The sequence below is a fragment of the Tympanuchus pallidicinctus genome, unplaced genomic scaffold, assembly GCF_026119805.1.
Source record: "Tympanuchus pallidicinctus isolate F22 unplaced genomic scaffold, pur_lepc_1.0 scaffold15, whole genome shotgun sequence".
Lineage (NCBI taxonomy): Eukaryota > Metazoa > Chordata > Aves > Galliformes > Phasianidae > Tympanuchus > Tympanuchus pallidicinctus.
In genome coordinates, this window is record NW_026294669.1 from 12,456,743 (window position 1) to 12,481,434 (window position 24,692).

Sequence of the window (24,692 nt, forward strand, 5' to 3'; positions counted from 1 at the left end):
TGAGAGAGGTGTCTAATTCTGTAAGCGAAATTGTATTTACATAGCTATTGTGCAATAAGTACTGTTGGAAGATAAATGCATGAGTGAAAAAACATATCTGCGTCACATTCATATGCTCTCTGCAGCAGTGCACGCGTGATGAACAGCTTCACACCCAACACATTTGAGGTGGGATCGTCTTTGCCTAGTGTAGAGTATCTGAAGAAGAACTAAGTTACTTCTGTGCCTTCACTCCTTTTCACAACTAGATAGCAGAACTAATTATTTCACAGAACATCTTCTGCTTTTAATGTGTTGGGAATATTACATTCTTTAGGATGATCTATTATAAGACTCATGGGGCCATAATGCTGTAATGGACAATGTCACCACCTCAATAGAGAAGGGCATACTTGTGCTCAGTTACACAAGAGCCTAGAGGTAATCTTAAGAGACATCTCCTGAAGATTGTGCAAAGTATGTGGGGACCCTGTGCTGCTGTGTGTAGTAAGAAAGGCTTTAATGTGGAAAAATTAACAAACTCATCTGGGAAGAAAAGGGCTCTTGGTGCAGTCTCAAACAGTGTAATTCTAAACCAGAAGTCATATCCTTTAGCCCTTACTCGTTCAGCTTTACCTGAAAAAAAATAAAAACAAACTGAAAAGAAAGTTGGAGCCAATTTAGTTCTCTGAGTTTTCTTTGTACTCTGCTGAACACAAAAACCTGGACAAATGAGAGAACACTTGTGATGGACAAGGGCCTGAATTTTCCTAATGTTAAGGACTCCTTGCCTGTGCACTCTTAAAAAACAACCCCAGACAAAGGCTGAATTTTCTCTTGATTGCTGCTTAAAGGATATGGAGTTTGACTGGAAATGGTAGGCTGTCCCTGCCATTAGTTAAGCAGCATGATAGGAAAGAATGTGAAATGATAATTTGACATCTGGACATTAAGGAGTGGAAAAGAAAAAAAGAGACAAAATACGTCTGAATGTAATCAGGGGACCTAAAAAGAAAAATAATAATAATCCGTAATATTAGTTAATGTAGTATGATACCTGGATTATGAAGTCTGGAAATTCTTGTCTCTGAGGTTTTTCATGTTTTCTCCAATTGCCTTTGGGCTTGTATATGGTACTAATTTGTTAGTGTTTACTTCCTTTGTAATGGGCAGATAAAAGTATAAAGTGTATTAGCATTTTCCATTATCTTTGTCTTCAACAAAACTAGGAGGAAAATTGTTTCTTTGCTCTCCTGTTTGTCATAGACCATGGAGAGTTCTCATTGTAGTGGAAGGCTTAAGTGTGTTTGCAGTTTTCTCTCTGCTGTTTCTTTATGCAGTACTTGGTGCACTGATACAAATTTCCACTGAAAATGTGGAATGATTTAAGTATTAATAGTGCTTCCTGGTGATGATATGTGTATGGAGACTGCACTCCCTTGGTGGGAAAGAAAGGGAAATGCTGAAATAAAGTTATTGGCAAAGCAGCTGTTCAAAATGTTATTAGCTGTTCAATGGGAAGGCATTAGCTTTATGTGAAACAAAACAAAAACAAAAAAAAACAAAACAAAAAAAGCAAAAAACCATCCTTATTTAATGACTTGAAAATGTTTCTTTAGGAAATGTTTTTTCTTCTTTCACGTCTTAGCAAATTGCAGTGAAGAAACTTTATATATTTGCTGTGTACAAAAGGGGATAGAGAGCCTTTGTTTTTCACTTCTTTGTCAAGTGAGGAAGTCCAGGCTGTGCAGAGACGTGCAGGCAGATGCTCTGAGTCTGCCACACTGGAAGTGTGCTGTTTTGAACTGTACTGGTATACTGCAGTGAGAAACTACAGTGTCATGATGCACTGATTTTCAAAATGTGTATTGTGGTTACTTTCTATTTATTTATTTATGCGTAATTGAAGAAAATACAATGTTTTGCTCTGTTTAAATAATTTCACTTTAGCTTTCGTTCAGAGAAAACATATGCTATGGGAGATTGAGGCTTGGTAGAGACTGCTTTTGAAATCAGGAAACTTTGACAGAAAAGTTCCAGTGAGCTCTAGGAATGCAGAGAAGGGATCTTAACTTACATACTATACATACTATAATAGTAATGATATAAAACTAATTATACTTAAAGGGAATTAGATATGAAGAGGAAAAAAAAATGATAACTTCAGTACTATCAACTTGAAATGTTGTGCTCAACTTAGTGATGTAGGAGAAGATATTATGAACGTCTCATGTGTAGTTTTACATTTGTCCTCGTTTACTTGCTGAGCACTACATAAAAATCCTTCTGAAATAAGTTGTGTCAGACTTTTGGCTGAAATAACTGAACTGAAGATGGAAATATGTCAAGCTGGGCTCCCAGCCACATCACGTACTTGAAGGAGATGTGGAAAGATATAACATTTTGTATACAAGCCACACTATTATTAGGAATCATGGCATCATTATTTAAATGTTGAAGTCGTATTTAGAAGAAATAACTGTACTTTGCTGTATATTCTTGCTTATATCCATTTCCATCCTGTTTGGGTGATTCAAATTCCTGGTTGAAACCAGAAAAAATCTTAAACAGTATCATGACAGAATCTCTTCCTCCATAGTGTGGGCTAAGACCAGAAGCTGTAGAAGTTTGACTGATTTGCTTGTCCCTAAATAATTTACTGTTTAACTGAAGAAATTACAAATAAAGCTGAAATAAACCTCAAGTTTCATATCTCACTGTTGAGGTGAATTTTAGACTGGAAGAAAGAAGAACTATGTTTCTAGAAGTGCATGTCATGCATATTTATTAGTTCCCAATTGAAAGGTGACTTTAAATCAGTGTTCAGCTCGTAATATTAGCGTAGAATTATTCTAGTATGAAAATGCAAAACCAGTTGACTTTCAAGAATACTCATGCTTTTGCTACCTGTAAATGCTTTTTTATTTTATTTTATTTTATTTTTTTAAATGCTGTTTCTTACAGACCTGGGAAGTATGTAATAATAGAAATTAAGATAGCATTCTGAATATGATTATCTACAACAATCTAAGCAGAGTAGAGGATTTTCTAGCCTGATTTGTCTGAAGGCATGTGTGCTCTAATTTCCTTTCACTCAAACCCTCCAAAACCTCCACAGCTTTCAAAGGATTAACAGAACTTCAGTGCATCTTTGATAAATTTTATTTTTTTAGGCTTCAGCAGCTGTTACTTTACCTCAAACTTTCTCCCTGCAGCTGATTATACATATTATACAATAGTTCTTTCAACACCTTTGTCCAGTTCAGGTAGATCTTGGTAGAGAAATGAAAATGTAACTTGTTTTTTCTGGTGATTTTTAGAAAGCTTCTCCTCTGAACTGTTTTGATGAATGTCTTTTGCAGCAATTAAGTTGGAAAGGAAGTTGATGAATACAAAGATTTATTTTTTTTTTATGACAAAGCTATCTTTAAAACTAAAGAAATCAATAGCAGTAATGAATAACAACCTTATTCTTGCATTAAAAATAGATGCCTTTAAATAGTTAAGTATGTCATATGCCTTCTACATGAGAGACTGAAAATAGCTGTAAATCAGAGCTGGCACTGATCCATATCCCATTTTTGCCCAGGGAAGTCCTTAAGCAGTTAATTAAGCTGGTTCTGTGGTTATTTTGCACAGTGGCTGATGTTAAGCCCCTCTCTACAAAGGAGAGACAAGTTTGCCTCGGCTTTTACACTTTAACACAGTATTACCTTTTAGAAAATGTCTTGTTCTATTTTCAGCTCCCTGAAAGATTTTTTGGGCAAAGGTAAGGGCTGAAAGTGCCTCAATCAATCGATCAATTTTCTCCTCTATCCGCTAGGTATTTTCCAACATGAGCAAGGAGGGCTGGCCTGCAGGAAAATTCTGTAGGATAATGATCCTTCGTGCTGTCCATCTTACAAACTTTATTCAAGAGCCTTTAATTTTCATCTTGTGTGCTGAGTGATCAAGAAACTCCAGAATAACTAATGATCCTAGTGGTGTGTCATGAAAGACTTCAGATTCAGGAGAGTCTAATCAGAGTTTTGTAAACATCAATCATTCTGGCACTTCTGAGACTTTGCAACCTTTCATTTATTTAAAAAAGAAAAAAAAAAAGCATTAGCTGTTGGTTATAGCACCTTTAAATACCTCCATGTTCCTTAGTTCTTTATAAAAACAAATTGCTTGAAAGTGCTCTCCAGTGAAATAGTTCACTGCTTGTAGTTCATGCGTCTTATGATTGACATAATTATCTGCAAAGCTCCTTTTCACCACTCAGCGTTTGCAGTAGAAATACTGCCATTTTAACTTTGAGTGCACTCAATTTCAGCTTCAACCTAAGAGGGCATTTCTTTTGAACAATGAAGCCCTGTATTTCCTCATAGGAAATAATGTAGCTACCCCAGTGGAACTATATGTTCCACCTCCTCTCCCCTCTACTTCTTCGGTGGAGATTGTGTTCAGACAAAACAAGCTTTAAAACAACTGAGATTTCTGTTTTAACAGAAATACCTGCAAAGACAAATGCTTTTATTCTAACCAGAGTTATGGAGAAGACAGCTTCCTGTGTACATGACAACTTTCAGTACTACCAAGAGACTGCTTTTTATAGATGTAGGTAAATATTTGGTAGGCAGGGATAGACTAGCAAAGGCTGTCTTCAGCATAACAAGCTGATTATGCAGGTGAATTTGATGAAAGGTCATCTCTTCTTCAGGGTAAGTTACTTTATGTTCATCAGGTGTCTGTTCCCTTGCTCAATAACACGTGGATTACAGCAGCGTTCAATCAGAAGCTAAATTCCATAAAGCTGTTCAGAACTTCAACAACTTCTCCAGTGTTTCTTCTTTAAGCCATTGTGTGGCACTTGCTTTAAGACATAGTACCTGCACTGCCTGAGCAATTAAAAACACAGGAATTCTTAGGGAAAAGGAAAAGGGGAGAAATAGATGTTATGCTACTGTTAAACCTCAGACTGCTCACATAAAAATCAGAGGTAGAAACTTGTGTGTGTTCTACACGCGGTTTTAGAGGGCTTGTAGTACAATTTGCTGGAAATGTTGGGCGATTGATTTTGAGCTAAGAGAAAGTGGATTTCAGTAGTGTGATTATGCTTTTTTGAGTTCAGATATCAGGAACTCAAGTATATGAAAGAATACCTTATGATGAAAATCTGCATTCTGGACAGTACAAAGCAAAGTGGGGCACACGTTTGATTAGAATTAGTTCCTCATCTGTGCTTTACTTCTTTTTAAAAATTCATTTCCCTTATCTGTGAAAGGTACTTGATTTAAAAAATTTGTTTCCTTCTCCTACGTCTTCCTGACTCTGTGTGCAGTAGAACCATATCTCAATTTGGAATAGTCAATAGGAAAGAAATAATAAAGATGAACAACTGTCGGTATCTGTTGGTTATGTTTATAAAGTCTCCTGTTTGTTCATGTGAGTAAGGGTTTGCATTTTGATGATGCTGAGTCATCAAAGGCAAAACAATTTTTGCAGTTGTTTGAGATATTCTGGAATGGAAGTTTTCTGCAAATTCCTGCTGGCATGTCTGTTCTTTTCTTAATTGCTTAATATCTTTATGTTGTGAAGGAGCCAGATTTCAGTCTTTTCCTTATTTCCTTGGTTCCCTTTTACAGACATTCTTTTCCCTTTTTAGAAAAGGTGAGGTGTTTCATGTTAGGAGAGAGGATTCTTTTAATTTTTACTTTAATGTGGAAGTTTCTTTTTTGCATTAATTTTTTTCTGTATCCCTTCTTTTATTTGTAAGTAAGTAATCTACACAGTCTTGTACTTCTAATGCAGTTACTGGTGCTGGCATTGGATACTGGTTTTTTGGCCATAAATTTCTGCATACTACACTCCTATCTGTGGAGTGTGGAAAGGATGGCTGTTGCTAACTGCTCTTATCATTGGACAAACATCTGCAGTTGACCTACTCTGTTGTATGCCCTGTGGATGTATCCCTGAATGTTGTTTTGTTGAACTTTCCTATATGTGAACAACTCTTCACTTCTCGCTGTCCGTTCAGTGAGACTCAGAGAGAATCAAAGCTTTGTGGGTTAGTAATGCGCTGAAGCTTTGTAGAAGTATTGCTCTGGTTTCTTGCAGTCTGAGTAATCTTACCTCTTCAGGTGGAACTCAAGTTGTAGGTCACTCATCTATTAAATATATCCTTCATCCAGTGTGCATTTTGCACTGTTTGTCCCTCTTTATCTACTTTCTATTGATGCAGTGGATAATATCCATCTCTACACTTACTTCAGACTTCGTCCTTCCAGAGTTGCACGAGGCCCTTGATGGCTTTGGGGGAGTACTGTCTGTGCTCCTGGTAGTTTCAGCTTTGTATGGCATTGGTACCAGGGTTTATTTATTGATGTTTTGCTTTGGTGTATTTTCCCTCCATAAATAACAATCAAACCCAACATTGGCTTAATTATAATACTTAAAATTATTTAAGCTAATTTTCTTCACATGCCTTTCCCCGGTTATCTGCAATGTGACGTAGGAATGCAAGTGCTGGAGATCTTGACCAACAGATTGTACAAGAAGTGTAGTAAGGTTCATAGGGATATGCATGAAAAACAGAACTGGCAGAATCTCATGTAGGAGCCAGTGTGACCTTCGTTCTTGTCATCTTACCAGCACAGCTTTACTTTTGCTCATTTACATAGCAATATCATTCAGTGATTTGGAGGGATCTTTAAATAACACCTTTGTTAGGTTTCTTATGCAGGAAAAGCACAAAAAGGAATGTCTTCAGACTTGCTTTTAGCAACTGGATGTAGTCAGTGCTGACCCTGCAAATGTTCAGAGATGTAAATAATGGTTGGATTATAGCAATTCACAGAGCAGGAAGGAAGCACAAGATTGAACATTAAAGAAAAATAATAAAAAAAAATCCTTGTGCATCTTAAAAAAAAAATAAAATAAAATACTGTGAGTTCTTTCCTATATCTTTTTGCTTTGGTAATTTTCTTTTCTCTTACAAAATTAATATTTGTGCTGTTTGCCTGTTTATAAATAAAAAGTCAAATAAGTTTTCCAGTATTTTAGGTAACTAGAGTCTACTGCGTTTGGTGTAAGAGTTGTTGTCTGGAATTACAAAGCTCAAGTTACTTGGGAGCTTAACCTCCAAAATAAAAAAAGTGTTGCAGCTCTTTTGAGTTGATGCCTTGGGTGGAAGAAGCTGGTGGGTGGTACTCGATGCATCTCATTTGGGGAATTAGGAACTTGTGGCTCTTTTCTCTCACATGTTGATCAAATAATCTGCAAACCCATGAAGGAGTAGCCTTTAGGGAAACTTACTCAGGATGTTGTGTGATGATTAATTTTTTAGCAAGTCTAGCTAAAAGCTTATCAAAGTTTGTTAACTGGTGTGTTATCTGGTGTCAGTCAGTAGCCATGCTGTTGTTTCCAAGATGTCTCAGTTCTCTCCTTGTATTGATAAGGTGCTTTTCTTCAAAGCCTTCGTTAAAAAAAGAGTTCCAGGGGGCGGGGGATGCCAGGCTTTCCCGAATCTCTTCAGATGCTTCCTTGGGCATTCCATTACTTGTTTTTTGGCTTGATCAATCTCTTTCAGGATATTCTTAAAATATGTATAGTAAAATATATACACACACATCTATATACCAAGCGTGCATTCCTGGGGAAGGTTCATCTAGAGGATAAGTGATGCAAACTATCAGAGACTCCCCCCGCCCCCAAGTAAAGTAGAAAGACTTCCAAAATTAACTATGTCAGCAGAGACCATGATATAAAAAATATTATCCAATTCTAATGTAAAAACAACATTTGATTCCCACAGAAGGATGTAAATAGATATAACTGAAGTTTGATAGAACAAATGCTGGATGTTTCTAGTTTACTGCTACACTTCACATCTTAATTGCTGAGGGTTTTCTCAATACCACATTTATTGAATTATAGAGAGAATACTTCATGTCATGTTAATAGGAAGGTGTTATAATATTTTGGACTTGTATTTTCTTCTATTTGCCTCATTTGCAAGTTTGGATTTTTTAAAATCAAAACAGGCCTAAAATGTAAAAGTTCTGTACCTGTCCTGATTACCTATGTTTTTATGGGGTATTTGCTGAGATATAGAGCTCTAATCAGCTTGTGCAAGAAGTAAAGATAGATAAATATAGTAATTAAAAAAGGACAAGGTTTACTAGTGGTTTAAAAACAAAACAAAATAACTCAGACCTGCTCCATACTTGGGTGATCAAAAGACACTTTTCTTTACAGAGATCTTTGTTCTTAGGAGAAGTGTTATGATAATAAACATAGCCAGAAATCCATTTAGACTATGTGAGGTGTGAAAAGCCTAATTATGAATGAGTACACACACTCCATTTGGTGTGGAGTTACAGAAGGTAATTTTGCGCCTGTCATATTTTCATGCTGCAGTTGCTTGGCTTATTAGCTGTTACTTTTCTGTTAGCTCCAAGATCCAAACTCTGCTTTCTGATCTTCCAAAAATAATGAAGTTGTGCTTTTGACGGGGGACTCCACACATGGGAAGCATGACAAAGTCCACGCAAGACTTTGTCTTGTTTCTGAAAAAAATATCTTAGTTTGAACTCAAGTGGCTCACTTTCTTGACTGTTGTCCTTGGTATATTGAAACTGAAGATGTCTAGATGCTGTAATGCAGACCACTGCAAAGTAAATAGACCTCACTAAGTACTCATGAGTGGTTATGCATACCAAGTTTTCCAGAGTAGTGCCTATTTTTTTTTCCCCAATTGTACTCTGGAATAACTGACCCTCTGTGCTCTTGTTGAGAAATGATTTTGATTAGTACTATTTGCAGATATAGCAGATTTGATTAGTACCATCAAGATGGTAAAGAGAAACTGGTAAGAACCAGTTTCTTGGACATACAGAGTACACAGCAGAATTTGAATCATAAATAAATCTGGCCATACACTGCAGCTATACAATCTTGGCTTTATAATGAACCAAAAGAAGTCATTTCTCTTTTGGAAGAAATATAAATAGTAGCAGGCAAGCAGGCAAATGGGTGTTCTACAGACATATCTGACCAACTCTAGTTTTGATAAGTGAGGCTAATCCAATTGATGTCAGAGATACTGTTGAAACTTAAAGATTTTATTTTTGGAACGTAATTACATCAGTGGTGTTGTAGGAAGTTGACAGTATGAGTCATGTTTCTAAAAGTTGCCAGTGCTGTGAATTACTATGAAAAAGAGCATGTACACTGGTGACACAATATATTTAAAAACAAACAAGTAAACCATAACAACAACCACAAAAGATTAAAAAAAAAAAATCTGCATTTTCCAAAAAGAGTGAAACAAGATGAACTCTTATTCAACTTAAGTCTTTCAGACCATCTATAGGGCAACTTACTTGCCTCTAACATTTGTCAAATTTGATATTTATGGAAGGGGAAAGACCTAGCAGATTGGACAAGTGATATGAGGCACAACACCAAATAACAGTTCTGTTGAATGGCTTGCACACGGTTTAGTGCATCTCCACAGGGTCTTATTTGAGATAGTAAAGTACGTAAAAGCAGAAGTTGGGCATTGTGATTATTCTTACAAGATTAGTGTCCTAGCTCTGAATTCAAAGTAGTTTCCAGCTTCCCATATGTGTCTCATAGGTACTGCTTGGTAGGCAGGTCTAGTGATGGGAAAAGGCAGTGCAATTTAATTCATTTCCCCCTGTGAATTTTCTTGATTCTACAATCTGTTAATAAAATTAAAAAGGGTATTTTCAAGCTAATTGTCATTAAATCTTTCAAATTTCAGAGAGGAGGCTCTGAGTCTTCAGCAGATGGTTGGAAATGAAATGCGCATTGGGGGGAATAGAGGCCCTGCCAAATCTGGACCTTGAACAGAGCTAGTCAAATAAGCAGAAGTGAGGCACAGCAGGGATGACTTGGAATAGGCTTTATTATGGTCAGAAAGCTTCAGGCTGTGAATGACCTAATCAACCCAAGCTCCATACATGTGCCTAAATTAGCTTCTACTCTACCATCCTCACAGCACTCAATTTTGCTTCATTCAAATACTATACTAGCAGATCTGAACTCTTTTAAAAGAGGAAGGTTGTAACTGTTCTGGCTTTTCATTTTCTCATTGAATCTGTCCTCTTCAACTTTTCTAATACCTGTGTTCTTAATTTTCTCCTTTTAGTGTCCCCTGCTCTTTTCCCAGGCTTAATTCTAGTACTTTCCATTCATTTGATGAGTTTCAAATGACTTGTTATTGTGATTTCTTGAGAACAAGAAGGAGAAGTAATGGTAGCAGAGCTGCTTGGTTTGGGGGGCTCCAGAGGACAGTTCAGTTCAGAGTTCTCTCAAAGAGTTCTTAACTTCTGGGACAACATTAATACAGTTTTGCCATGAATTCAGTGGTTCACAGAGTCATATGCATAGTTTATGGTAGATGAGATAGGTTTCCCATTGTCATTCTGGTTTTGAAGTCTCCATAGTCAGAATGATTTACTGGGATTTAAATTCCCCTTACAATTAGCAGGCATGTTGGAGTCACCAGCTTTTATTTGGAGCCCGTTGAAGTTAATGGAGGAGGAAAAATATCCCTTTGATCTCATTTGGCATCAGCTCAAGCCCTTTGTGGCTGAAGTTGATGGCTTCATCAAAATCCACTTAACCTTCCAGGGATGAATGTGTGACAGGGGCTGCTCAGATCATTCTGGAACTTCATGTGTTTCTTGGGAGAGGTTGATCATTTCCCCTAGTTAACATTCTTTATTAGCAATCTAGGTGAAAGAAACTATTAGAAAAGTAGCAACAGCTTGTGTGATAATTCATATTGCCTCTAATAACGTGTGATCCAGTCTCAATGTTTTTTGGGCAACATAGGATTCGTGTGTTAAAAGAGTCTAACAGGAAAATGGAATTTAGAATTAACTTTATTGCAAGCTTCTTTTCACAATTTGAAAAGTCTTCAAGGTGAAAAAGCAGATAACCCACCTGCAGTTATTCAGGAGTACTTCTGAATGTTTGCCCATTTGAGCTCTTCTCTTTCTCTCTCCATTCTCCTCTTTAATGGGATATTTGGAAGGAATGTGACTGTGAAGTATAAATTTACCTGAATAAAATATCTAAATGTAAGCAGCTAGCTTTCTGATTTGAAACTTGATTTTCATTCCTCCAAGAAAACCAAAAAACAAACAGAAAGAACACGAGATAAAATGAACTTACCTCCTTTACCCTTTCTAGTAGACAGGTGATAATCTGTATCATCATCTCTGTAGTATATTTCTCTGTATTATCATATATACAAAAATTCTGAGACACCATTAGCATATAAGAAATTTCTTCCCTGGAGAACTAATTTTTTTCAAGCTTTTCCACTTGAGTTAATTTTTTCTTGAAGTTCAACTTTGTACCACACAGAGTATGATATTTCATGGAGTTTCTTCTGCTTACAGCCCTCCAGGACACTGGAAGAGAGCTTTGTTATTTCTGAACGATGTTTTGTATATTTCTGTAAGATAGGACAAATGCAATGAATCTATGAAGTGGACTTTATTTCTCTGTCCCTAGAGTTAAGAAGAAAGCCTTACCAGCACCACTGTATGTACGTACGTGGTTCTGGGCAGTCTGCTATAGGAAACCCTGGTCAAGCAGTGAGACTGGACCAGATGACCTCCAGAGGCCCACCTCAGCCACTCTGCAATTTTGAGTTTTATGAGTAAATCTGTTTAGTGGCAACAATAAAAGAAGTAGGAGCTGAATGTCAAGTGCTTCAGGGCAAAATAAGGAAAAAGCTCTCTTATGGTTTTATTTTGTTTGTTTTTTTGTTTGGTTTTGTTTGTTTGTTTTTACTGAACTGTCGTACTGAGTTAAGATGCTGCAAAGTCAGTTGTGGTAAGACAGCTGGGCATCTCATTTCTTAGTCTAGAGGCTTTGACCATGGATCTTCCAGTACTTTATTCCTGGGTCCTTTGAAAAGTGCTAGTTGTTATCTGCTTCCTCTATGGAAGGGTTTGTCTACAAAGCAATGTGCAGGACTTTGGTGTGTGTGACACCATTAAATGTTAATGTGCATTTTTCAAAGAGAGCCTCAAGGCTACAGTTAATTCTTTGATCTTTAAAAAGCTTGCCACGCAGGGGAGTAAGTTTGAATGTATACTTATGTGTGTGAACACTTGCAGGTAATTAGACTTAGTTTCAAGGCTGCAGGACTTTGCAGAAATGATTCAGATTTCAGAAGGCTCAAAACAAACACTTATTTCTTATTTATCTCAAGGGATTTAGAGAAGTATAAAATAAACCTTTAATGACTTGAGCCATCCTTTATTAATTGCTTTGCCAAAGAGATAAAAACCTGTGGGAGTTCATGTATTAAAGTGGGGTGTGAAGCTGCAGAAATCTGCAGAAGGATCTGAATTGAATTTAAAGAGTAAGAAAACAAACAGCTTGGTGTACCTCTGCATTTAAAGGTTATTACCTTAATATAGACAATTTCTTTGATTTTAAGAAAATGTCCTTGGAGTGAGCCATAATGGTATGTGAAAGCATTTATAGTAGTCATTTGGTATCAAAAGAGTAGGATGTCTAAACAAAATGGCAAGTTGTTATGGAGCCTGGGGGAGTTCTCTATTTGTCGTACCTAAAAATAAAGTTATCAAATTATTACTCAAGTAATGTTTCAAGTCTGACATCTGTATCTACAAAGACTCCTCGCTATATTTTAGCATAGATGGATTTTTTATATTGTTCTTGACAAGGGACAATGGAATGCAGTACTGTGGTTTTGTGTTGGTATGATTTTTTTTTTGTAGTTTGATAGTTTTGGGGTTTTTTACTAAGGATTATCATTTTTCCCCATATACAAAATCGCAAGAAGTACTGATAGAGGATGAACTTTTTTCCTTGTTAGGTGCAAAGTGGCCTTTTTCAACAAAATGAAAGATACAGTCTTTAAGACTTTTTACCTGACTGCTGGAATTCTGCAGGCTTTTAAATTGCTAGTCAATATTTTAAATTTCCTACTTTTCATTTTTTACTTCCTTGTATATGCAGCGTGCTTTTTAAAATGACAAAAGGATGTTTTTTTTTCTTTATTTGATTTAGAAAAAGTACAGCATTGCAATGCTTTGCCTATTAAAATTTTCAACTCTGCTGGTGTTGGTAATCTTATTACAGAACAAATAAATTTTGTGAAGTCTCAATGTGAATGGTCCTGCAGTATTCTGTATAGGGTGTGAGTTTTCTCTCTTACCCTCCCGTCCTCCTATACTCCATGTTAAATCCAGGAAATCAATCTCTTTAACAATGTCTTTAACACTGGAATCAAGTTATCGCCATAATTTTTATGAAACATATATCCTTTGTTTGCCTGTGAAACTTGTAGTTGATTTGGGACTGGACTGGGATGTGAGGCTCTAGCCAAGTGTGACAAGTGTGGTCTTGGCAGCTCTGCTCTAGTTGGCTTCTATGATTGCTACTTTAAAAAAAAAAAAAAAAAAAAAAAAAAAAGTCATACTTTGGGACTGTCAAAGGCATTCCTGCATTCATACAGATTTTTCTGGATGTTGCATTCATCAGTGTGGGTGAAGAGAGTACTGAATCCACAACTAATAGATATTATAAATATTGGATCTTCTGGGGGGAAATATCTGTTTTCTAAAGCATCTTTAGTATCGATTTGGAAAGATACTGTGCACACAAAAAATTTAGTTTTTAATAATCCTTTTGGCTCCTGAGTGGCTCTGTGTATTTGCCCAGGTTGGACTCTGAACTCTGTTACCCTTTCCTCCACCATGGCTGAGAAACATCTTGTCCTCCATCCTTCTTCATTGGCTGTAGGGTTGCAATTGAGAGTTATGGATAGGGCATGACTGGAAATGTTGATGGTGCCATCAGTCTTGCCATGTGCCCCAGTCCAAGAGAACTGCTTGTTACCGACTCCTTTGTTTTTGTGTTTGCGGGTGTCTTCTGGCATACTTGCTTAACATCAGCAGGTGATGAAAGTTTTTCAAAAGGCTGAGTAATAACTTGCACATTAGAAAAAAAAAAAAAATGAAAAATAAATAAGTATATAAAATCAATGACATAATAGCTGAAGTGAGTCTAAGGCGTGGATCATATCTTTAGTGATGTGAAAATTGAGAAATGTGATAACTTAGTGCCAGGATCTTGTTTGTGTCAAGGTATGGATACAGAACAGAAAGTAAGAATGTAAGCAAAGACTATGGCACAAGGGGTTCATTACTAATCCCCAAAGTAGTCATGAATGGTCAGAGACAAAAAACAAGATCTGTATAGAAACTTTCTTGTCTACTTGACAACATGCTCAGTGGTAATAGGCTAGTGGGTTTTTTTTGTTGGTTTTTTTTTTCCCCCACTTAGATGAAGAGAGAACACGCTGTCCTAAGAAATGGCAGAAAATTTTCGTCAGTAAATTGACATGGAAGGTGCTTTCACCTTGGCTAAGAATGGGAATTTCTAACTTTTTTCAATACAGTTCCTTATCTAAGCCATTAACTTGCACAGAAGAGTCTTAAAAATGGGTATTTTTGAGCTAAATAAGGTGCTTTTGTTGGAGGTTACTGAGACATGAAATGATTACTTATCATCCCTTGAAATGACATTACATTTAAATTCAGTGGTACATGGGCACTTACTTACTACCTTCATCTCTGTTAATCCTTGCTCACAGCCTGCAAATTGAACATTCTCTCAGCCTTATGGGATATACTGAAATTCTCAGAGTTATAATTGCTTTTCAGTATGCCGTCTTGTATGTTGCACAATTTGAAGAGGTTTTCTTCTAAACAGAAAATGTTTAGTGAACCCCATGCTCTTTATTTTTTCCCCTCTTTAATCAATTTTATCCATGAATTCATCAAAGATTCAAAGGAAAAGTAAAAATTGAACTCACTTGACCGTGATTGATTTGAAAATTCAAGGGACAACCTCTAGGTTATTGATGGCTTTTAAATTGCTGTTACCTGGGTATGCCTCAAATTCATCAGCATTCTGTGCCTTTGTTGTTGCTTCTGTTGTTTGCTTAGGCATAGGGGCTGTAAATTTAGATATCTGCAAAATAACCTCATAAGACAAAGGCACAGAATTGTCTGAAAGTCTTTGCCTGAATAAATGAACCCTTTTCACAGAGGTTCGTAGGAAAAATCAGAACAGAAAAATTTTGTTTAAGAATGAGAGAGCTACGAACTATTAAATTTTATCATGTGATGGAGACTGCTGAAATTCATTGCCCTTCTGGAATGGTGTTTGGGTTACAGGGAAAGTGGGAGCGGAGCATCCAGCGCTCGTAGGTCTGGTTCCATGGGAATCGGATCACGATTTTTGTTGTCCGAGGCATTTCTACTGGCACTGCGTACTTCTACAAATCCGGTATAGTGTAATGAGAGCCCTCACTTAAGGGGCTTGTATATCTCTGGAAACAGGTGTGAAGGTCAGTGTTAAGATGTTTCACTGAAATTTGCAGCAGTGCTTCTGCATGCGTGCTGAATTTGAAGACCACTAAAGATGTGAGGAATACCGCAGATGTTTATCTGAAAGATCTGTCCAATTTGGAGAAATAGAACTGTATTTCTGTCTCTGGGCTGGAGATCAGGTGGTGCCAGAGTTCTACTAAGGTTGTTGAAGCTGTTTCCAGATTGGGCTAGGAAACGGACTTCTCCCCCAAAAGTGTTAGTTACCCACTCCCTGCAGATAAAGCATTTGCATTTCCCAAATTTGCTTTGATGTGCCTGTCAGCATGCAAATTTATTTGCTGCTCTTGCTCCACAGATTAAAAAAAAAACTTTTTTCCTGCTCTCCACTCGTTTCCCAATAAACTTTGAAACAGGTATTTACATTTCCATTTCAAAAATTGTATTTAGACAACATGCAAAAACTGCTCACCAGTGAATTCCTGAATAATCTTAACACAGAGTTACATTAGCAGAAAATCTGCCTTAGCCTCTCTGCATTTTAATTTTAGGCTGTACATGCCTGCACTGAACTCAGTTCAGCCGCCTCTCATCTTTCTTGTATTTTTTTTTTCCTCTAATAATGAGACTGGCAGCTTGCTGATGAGTGCAGATGCGTTTACATTTCTGTTCTGCAACTGCAGTGCTTTAAATTTACATATTATGGTGTTTTAAAGCAAATGTTGTATTTTTGTATCCACATAAAAAAAAATAACAATATTTATGAAGTCCTGAACTCCTGTTTCAGTTGTGACTTTTGAAGGATGATTAGGTGCAAGCTTGTGCATTTGTGTTAGTACTGCTGAAAGTTGTAAACTAGAAGACAGTAATGATCACTGAATGATACCAACAACTTCATTATGATGCACAACTAAGGAGTCTCATGTAGATAAGGCTAAAAGGAATGCTTATGGTGCTATGTGGCCATAATAAAGAATCTCTGTCTTCTTGTATTGACTTCCTTTGTAACATGGGAAAGTCTGTACTGTCCTATAGAGAAGGGCAACCTCTGGCTCTACTGCTCTCCTAGGGATGGAAGGGATTTATGCTGATTGTCCACTGAAGTGTGCCACAAGATGAAGGGGCAAACTTCAGATACAGAATCCCGTCTACCTGCTGGGTCAGCTTTGTAGCTCTCTGATTTCATCTCTAAGATAGAGCACTCTTAAATAACGCACATGCAAATTAAAACAAGCAAATAGGCTGAAGAATGATATTCTGCAAGTAGAAAGAACCCCTGACAATTGCTGTTCTACCTGCTGAGAGGAAATCACAGCTTTGGGCAGTGATCTGCTTTTGCAGATTTCTTCGTTGAAATATGTGTTGACAAGCTGAGACACCACATCCTTTTAATGTGTTCTTTTGTGTTGGTTTTTTTTTGTTGTTTTTTTCCTGTTTTTCTTTCCTCATGTACAGGTAACAACGATTTTGGTAATTGTTGAGATCTGACTGTCCTCTTATTCAGCAGATCTCTCTCATGGATTTGCTGTTGTTGACATCAGCTGACATATCTGTTTAAAAAAAGCTTAAGTGATCTAGTGAAAAGCACATCGTAGAGGATGTGAATGGAACTTCATTCTGCTTATGCAGTCATCATGACTAACCTAAACAGCGTGGACAATGACAGGGCTGGAATCTTTTGTTACTTATACATAAGAACATTTTTCCTAACTTTTCTCAATATTTAGTTTGTCAAATGTTCTTTGACCCTCTTGAAACAAAATTCTGTATCTGTATTTTAGTTCATTACAGCTGCATTGATGATTATTTGAAATTCACCTTTTGACTTTATGAGCACAGATATTGCATGATTGCTTTGCTCAGCTCTGCCTTCCTTATATAAGTTAGATTGCTCATTTCAGAGTAAATAAAGAGCTTTTTGAGAGGCCTTTGCATCGTTCAAAACCAAACTTGACTGCTTTTTGTAAGGCAAAGTTACTAGTACATAATGTGTCATAAGAAAAGATGCTCTATAAATACTGTGACTGAATAATAGTTGTATGTCAAAATTTAAAGGCACATTGAAGAAAATTTATGTAATTTACAGTCATTTGGGAAGAGTTCGTGATTAGCTAAACTATTGGTTTTTACTTGCATTACAGCAAGGCAGGAGAAAGGAACACTGTGCTGTTAACTACCTTCTCTTATGTTTTACAACTTGAAAAATACACAATGTCTATCTGCTAACAGATGGAGTTCACAGCTGTGCATGCAAGTGTAGGCCAGTCTCAAGAAATAAAAAAAAAAATAAAAGAAAAAATATCCAACAAAACCCATAGAGTTTTCCTTTACTGAAATAAAAATATATACATTTATATTTTTTTCCTGCACTTTCCCCAGAATTTCTTCCTACATATTCATGGTAGTAGAACCTAGTAGAATCAGATAGGCATGAGATGCTTTGTGTAGGGACTCTTGACATAGATATCATCTCCAAATCTCTATACGCTTGTTTCTGCATTTCCTCTTTCTTTTGTCTTACTGTGTGTCTGTTTTGTTTTATTGTGCTGTGGTCTTCCACCTCTTCTTTCTCCCTTGGTGAATGTTCCAGAATCTCCACCTTCTCCCATATACATAAAAACTTCAACTGTAAAGGTGGAAGGTTAATTTTCATATTAATATTCAATTATTTATTTCTCGTATTTACAAAGAAATGTACCTGCAGAAGGGAGGAGAAAAACAGATGAACTGGAAGTCATCAGTTGTCATTTCTGAACACTGTTGGAGGCATTGTACAAAATGCATGTTTTATGTCTTTAAAACAAAGTACACCATTAAGTGTGTGGTGCTAAAGAGAATTTTTCCTAGCCTGTAAATACCAGAGAATCTTTTCAATTTCAAATCCCAATATGGAAACAATTTACAGTTGCAATCAGATGATGCACACAGTTTAACTTCAGCATTATCTGTAACTCTGCTGGTATTTTGATAATGAATAAAATTACGTCTTGGCAACAAAAGTCGTGCTTAAATACCTTTAAATTCCAAGCAAGGCCTTGAATAGGAAGCTATGATGCCACTTATTCTGCCTAAAATCTCCTTCATGTTTACTATAAAATAGTAAACCACAGTCTTAGTTTGGCTTGTCAGATACTTTCTTTTTACAGTGGAACCAGCTTGTTGCAGCATACACGATCCTGACTAACAATATAATGGGGAGAAGTAATACAAACTTTCTAGTCAAAGATTTCCTGCAAATTTGTCTCGATGAGGACACACAGTGTTATTAAAAGTAGTTCAAGTTTGAAATATGGGAAATCCATGAAACTCAAGGGCTAGTGATCTTTCCCTGATTGTGTCTTCTTCATCAAAACTTTCATTAAGGAAATGTTCATGTCCTTTCTGGATGGCCTTCACAAATGGAAATCAATGTGTTTTGTCCTGCTGACTCTTTAAGCAGACAAGGAAATAGCAGCAGGCTGAGTTTGTTAATGCATCTCCATGATGACTGGTAACTATTAGTCTGTGTTCCAGGGATTGATCCTCCTCAAAAGAGGGTGAAAGAAACATTAGTGTAATCTGGGAGTTTACTGCTCTCTGAATATCTTCAGAGCCCACTGATTGGAAATCTAATTCACATTGGTTGCTGCAGCAAAATATTATCTCAGAATTGAAGAAAGTTAAAAGCTGGATCCCACTTACATAAACTTGTACTGGAAGAATTAGCAGAGTGGGGCTGTCCATATTCTATGCAGAAAACAATTTTGCTAAAATACCAGCTTCATTCTGCATGTTTATGAAGCATGGTAGACTTCCGATGTTCTATTTCTCCAGGATTTAGATGCATTTTTCTAAATAACTTTTTTCATAATCATAATTCATTGCATTTGGTGAACGCTGTCATAAAGTGTAGATCTTAATCAGATATTTTGACACAAAACCTTTAACAAAGTTCACAAACTTATGAATTTTTAGCTAAAATTTTTATTAGCTGGCATCTTTCACAGGGTCCCAAAATTAGTATCTAAGTCCTAATTAAATGTCTTTGAAATTTAAAATGATGATGTTCATATTTCTGTTTTAAAATGAATGTTGTTGAACAAAATAGAAATATGTGGAGATTAAAGGAAAGAGAAGACATTTTTACTTGGAAGGAAATTAAAGCTGCAAGAAAGAAATGAAAAACAATAAACCAAACAACTTCTTTATAGACTGGGAGTTGTTTGGTTTTTTTTTGTTAACTTATTGTCATTTTCTAAAAAATAGGAGTGAATAAAAATCAGAAAAATTGATTCAATGCAGGTAAATGTGCATTTTTTCCCCTTTCAGAAGCAACATTCAACTCAATTAATTTACATTAAATTGCAAATGTTATCCATAATTGCTTGTTTCTCAGAACTTAACGTAGTCAAGGTCAAAATCCATTTCTGAAATGCTAGTCAACATCTGTATTGTCATGTGATTTGCATGTAGAATGCAGTTATAGGTACAATTAGATGCTCTTTTTTCATGATTGTTCTTTGCTAATTATCTGGCTGGCAAGAGAATGTAGGGAAAAAACAACAGGATAGCAGTGATTTTCTTTGTCCAGATGTTTTAAATGATTTTGTAGAATGGAATGGTCGCTTCGTTAAAATCAATACATTCTATGGAATGCACTGACTCAAAGAAGTAAAGCTTTTATTATTCTGACAAATTTCCAGAGCTTTTTTGACTAGTAGAGTAGATTGAGAAAGTAGAAATCTAGAATAAAGGCTTTTTCTGTCACAGCAAATGAGAGAGAGAATATTTCTTGAAATGTTGGCTTTGCTGTTAGTATTACTGTGAATCCTCTCTGACCCTAAATGTGTGCAAATGTTTCACCTCTTTCTAATTCTACGCTATCAAAAAAGGAAATAAAATAAAATTCTTTCTTAGGGAATTTTGTAACATTGATATATGTATGTGTGCTTTCTTTTGACTTTTCAAAGACGTGGGGATTATGGGATGATCCCCACTCTGTTCACATCCAACCTTTTTGAAACCCATTGTCTATTTCAGCAAAGTGAGGAGATCTCAATCTGTACATTTCATGTGTGTAGCGTGTCAGACAGGGACATACCAGAGCATATGGCCTGGATTGTTGACTGATGCATCCTAAATACTTCGCTCTGCTTTAACATTATATTTAGCTTGTAAAGCTATGGCATGCCCTGAATTGTAAGTCTGTATGTTTAGGGTTGTTAGGTCCAGACTCTGTTATTGTGAAATTAGCTTTGAAGGAAGAGCAGAAGAGTGGAAGAAAGGAAGGAAGAATGACCTTGCATCTTGTCAGAGTATCCACTCAAGAATCAGCTTTGCTTGGAGGCTGTTCCTTAAAGTCAGTCATTCTCTTATCTGTAGAGAGGAAAACTGTATTTGTTCTGGAGCTCTCTGAGCTATCTTCAAATTGTTAATGCTCTTCCTAAATCCTAAAGCCTTAAAATTACATGTTTTTATATTTAGTTATGGATTCCTTCTCGTAGCACATTCTTTTCTTGAGAAAACCATTAGAGGATTCCAGAATTTGGTGTGAAAATGACACTATAATGTTGTAGCAGCTGCGATCCAGGTGACTGTGTTTGGGGACTGGAGCAACAGCTATGGAATTGTAGATAAAGCATCTGGCAGTTAAAAGAGGTAATTGTCATTTTCCATGATGTATCCTCCAGAGATCTTGGCTAACCTCCTGAATGCATTGCTCTGAAAAGGTTTACACTTGCTGTAGTTCTGAGATGCTTGATGTCCTATATGTATCTAATGATGACATCCAATAATTGTTAGAATCCAGATATTGCTGTTGTGGTTCTAGTCATGGGCAGCTGGTGGATGACAGACTGGTATGCTCAGATCTGAGGTGAGCCAGCCATTTAGACATTACTTACATTAAAATTTCCTCCCTTATATCCCAGCCTCTATTTCCAAGTGGTGCTTAGTAGTCCTTACGACAGTAAGCATTTACAGCTAGAGAAAGCTATCTTGTATATGATAGATAATGCAATTTTAATATTTGCGATGCCAATTTAAAATGTAAATATGGTTCATTTACAAATCTAGGCATCATTGATGTTGTTACACAGAGGAAAAGAACAATGTTTTTTTTGTCGATTTATACTATGTGTGAAGCTGGCAGGCAATTCCCTGAGCATAGTTTCATTAAAAAATACACTTGGCATTTTTTAATAGATAAAATCAGGGCTCTTAGTTTCATCTCCTCTTAATGATCTAAGAAGGGTATTCATGACAGTTCATTTGGTGTCAGATAACCAAGCACAGAAATCTCAGGGGGAAGGTGGTTTCTTGGAGGATGACCAAGAGAACGATGGGGGTCTCTCCTGGAGCAGACTGTCCTACTCTTTGGTCCCATATAGGCACTTTGGCAGTGTAACACAGAGCTGATGTCGCTTCTATCTTAATGTAGATCTGTCACATGGACCTTGAACCTCTTCTTGAGAGTTTCTAAATCCCTTTGCTGGAGTTTATAGAATGCTGAAGTTTGAGGGAGTTTGGTGTGCTGATATATGTACTGGTTGACATCTTTGTTTAAATTGCTGTTCAGGTCACAAGTGAGAGTGAAATTAGGAGGCTTATTTTAATTTACAGGTTGCTTTGAGTTATATTGGTTATGCTGATTTTGATATAGACGTGGTTTTAATCTAGACATGAGTAGTGTTAAAATACTTTTAGAACTAAGTGTAATAAATGTATGTTTCCTACTCTTACTAATTACAATGTCTTAATGAAGTAGTACTAAGCTTGTTTAATTTGATTTTTTCTGGGATAAATGTGCTAGACAAAACCTCTTAAAGCTGACATTTTTATCTCCTCGTGGGCTGAATTTCTCATCAGCCCTTGCATTATTTTGCATGAAATCATTCTCATGTAACCTGGCCTGTGGTTCATGTTCTGCTGTTTGGAGCTTAAGTTCTAAACTAGTGAATCAAATATTTTAATCCAGTTTGTGGGCTGGTAACTAAATCTGTATTAATAGTTTTCCACGTCTGCCACCCCCTCTTATTTGCTAATCCATCAGAGTATTATTTTTGTACACATTTAGAAAACTAATATATCATCCGGATTCTTTCAGAATATCAATTGGATTTATGTTTAATATTATTTACAATCCATCATGAAGATCAGTTTTGCAATGTATTTGTCAGCATAAAAATCCATACTGAAAAATCTGCTGCGTTAAAAGTGTTCTTGCCTAATGTTTTCAGCATTTTGAGCCATGTGCTCTATGTTCTTTTAGCAAACCTCACCACGATTTTTACTTTCTAACTGCTCATTTAGAGCTGCAGACTTGAGCTTATTCATCTTTCACAGTGGTGTAATACTTGTTTTATTTATACTCTTTTATGAACAGAGTAATTTTCTTGAAAAGCTACTTACCTGTATATAAATGCAGAACTGAGTTAATTTTCAAACAGTTTTTCCCACTGTTGTTCACATAAAATTCCCCACTACTTTTGCACAACAATTATTTTCATTTTATGGAAATTTTCCACTTTAAAACATCCAGCATATGTTTAAATGACCCAATCAAACATATTTGCATTTAGAAAGAGATTTATGGCTGCTTCAGGAATTTCGTATCATAATGTTTGTTAGCTCACATCTGAGTATTAGTAAGATAATTTCATTTTACTTCCATGTGTGGATTGATAAAGGAGTAGTCCATGCTACGGAATGGATCCAGAGGCTGCCTATTCTTCCTCTCTAGCAGAAGTTTATTGATGGAAGTTTCCTATCTGTCCCTCAGCCTAGCATGCACAGGGATGCTGAAGGTAGCTAGCAGTGTTGTTCTCCCACTGAGCAAACAAGCAGAGAACCTCCTACAATAAAGGGAGGACTTTGACAAAATATCCATGCTGTTCTATAGAAAAATTGCAGAAAGAGATGAATAGTATTTCAGCTATAATCAGGCTAATACGGGAAACATCTCACGCAATTCTGGACGATCCTACGCTTGCTGTCACAACCATGAAGTCCTATCTGTTTCCATTCCTTGCTTTCTGTAACCATAAAGTACCACTCATGCATCTCTTCCTCACCCGTTGCAAATTAAGTATTTACTGTGTGAGTTTGAGAGCACTGCGATGTCTGAGATCTTGCTAGCTTGCAGGACATTTCCAGTAGTTTGATCTGTGTTTCTTCCATGGGAGATTCACTGAAAGTGTGCCATGGGTTTGTTCCATGAGGGGTTATTTTAATTTTTTTTTTAATTGTTATTCCCCATTGAAAACCTGCACTATATTCTTGAATATGTATGTGACAATGATATACAGAAAAAAAAAAAAAAAAAATACTGTATCTAATTTCATTGTTCTTCAAACATTATAGGCTTGAAATTTTAATTGCATTGTGTGGAAGTGTGCAAGCATACTTGTAGTTGTCCTCAGATGAGAATATGAAGGAGGGGGAGGAGGAGGCGTCCCTGACCACTCACTTGACTTGTAAAACTAATTTGGGATATAATTTTATGTGTTGTGAAAGGTCCTATATTCCTGTGTGTTGCTTATGTACAGAAATAAGAAGTTGTAACTTCTACGTTGTATATCTGCTCAGCAGATAAATATTTTACTGCGCACAGCACTTGCGGCGTTACATAAAGTCTGCTGGGCATTACTGCATAGTTTCAATGGCTTTTGCAACCAGAAGTGCTGCCTTCTTAAAGGAGAATGTATATCACAAGATTGCATTCTCTGAAAGGAAATATTTTCAAGTATTCAGTGTTTTAAAAACAATTTACATCAGATTGCAGTTCTACCAGACTGCTGGTCTGGAAGATAAATTTCACTTGCATGCAACAGTGATGATATACTTCATTCTAAGAGATTACACACAAGTTTAATCCTTCTCTAATCTGTGTCTACTGAGTAGAAACATAGACCACTATGGAATAGTAGAAGTTGACATATTCTTGTTTTTTGCTTTATTTTAGATAATTGTGACGGTGCGTTGGTGTCTACCTTACCTTCATCAGCCTTTACCAGTTCTTCTGAGTTCCTCAGTACGCACAGTCCCAGCTTTGCGAAGCTCAACAGGCGAGATGGTAAGGTTGCAGTGGGAAATGCCTAAAATATTCATTCTAATCATTGTGATGAAGAATAATTATTTGTATGCAGTGCATTCAGAGCCAAGTTTTAGTAGAGCTGTTAACTTCAGCTTTTGTGAGATCTTTATTTAGGAGCAATTCATTCCTTTTATTGTAGAAAATTTATACTTAATTTGAAGTTCTCTCATTGTAGAGAAATTGTGTAGGAAGCTTGGGTTGTTATTTTGCTTTTGAATAATTTTGCTATGATTTTTAGAGCTTGAAGC

The 24,692-nt window shown here is 36.4% G+C and overlaps 1 protein-coding gene across 1 annotated transcript in view; it reads left to right on the forward strand.

Annotated features, from left to right (window-relative positions):
• The window catches only part of CNTNAP5 (contactin associated protein family member 5), a 263,012-nt gene that overhangs the window by 36,206 nt on the left and 202,114 nt on the right, over positions 1-24,692 (forward strand). The window contains exon 2 of the mRNA XM_052675060.1: positions 24,313-24,423. Within this exon, the coding sequence (XP_052531020.1) occupies positions 24,313-24,423 (111 nt within the window). The remainder of the gene's footprint in view (positions 1-24,312; positions 24,424-24,692) is intronic.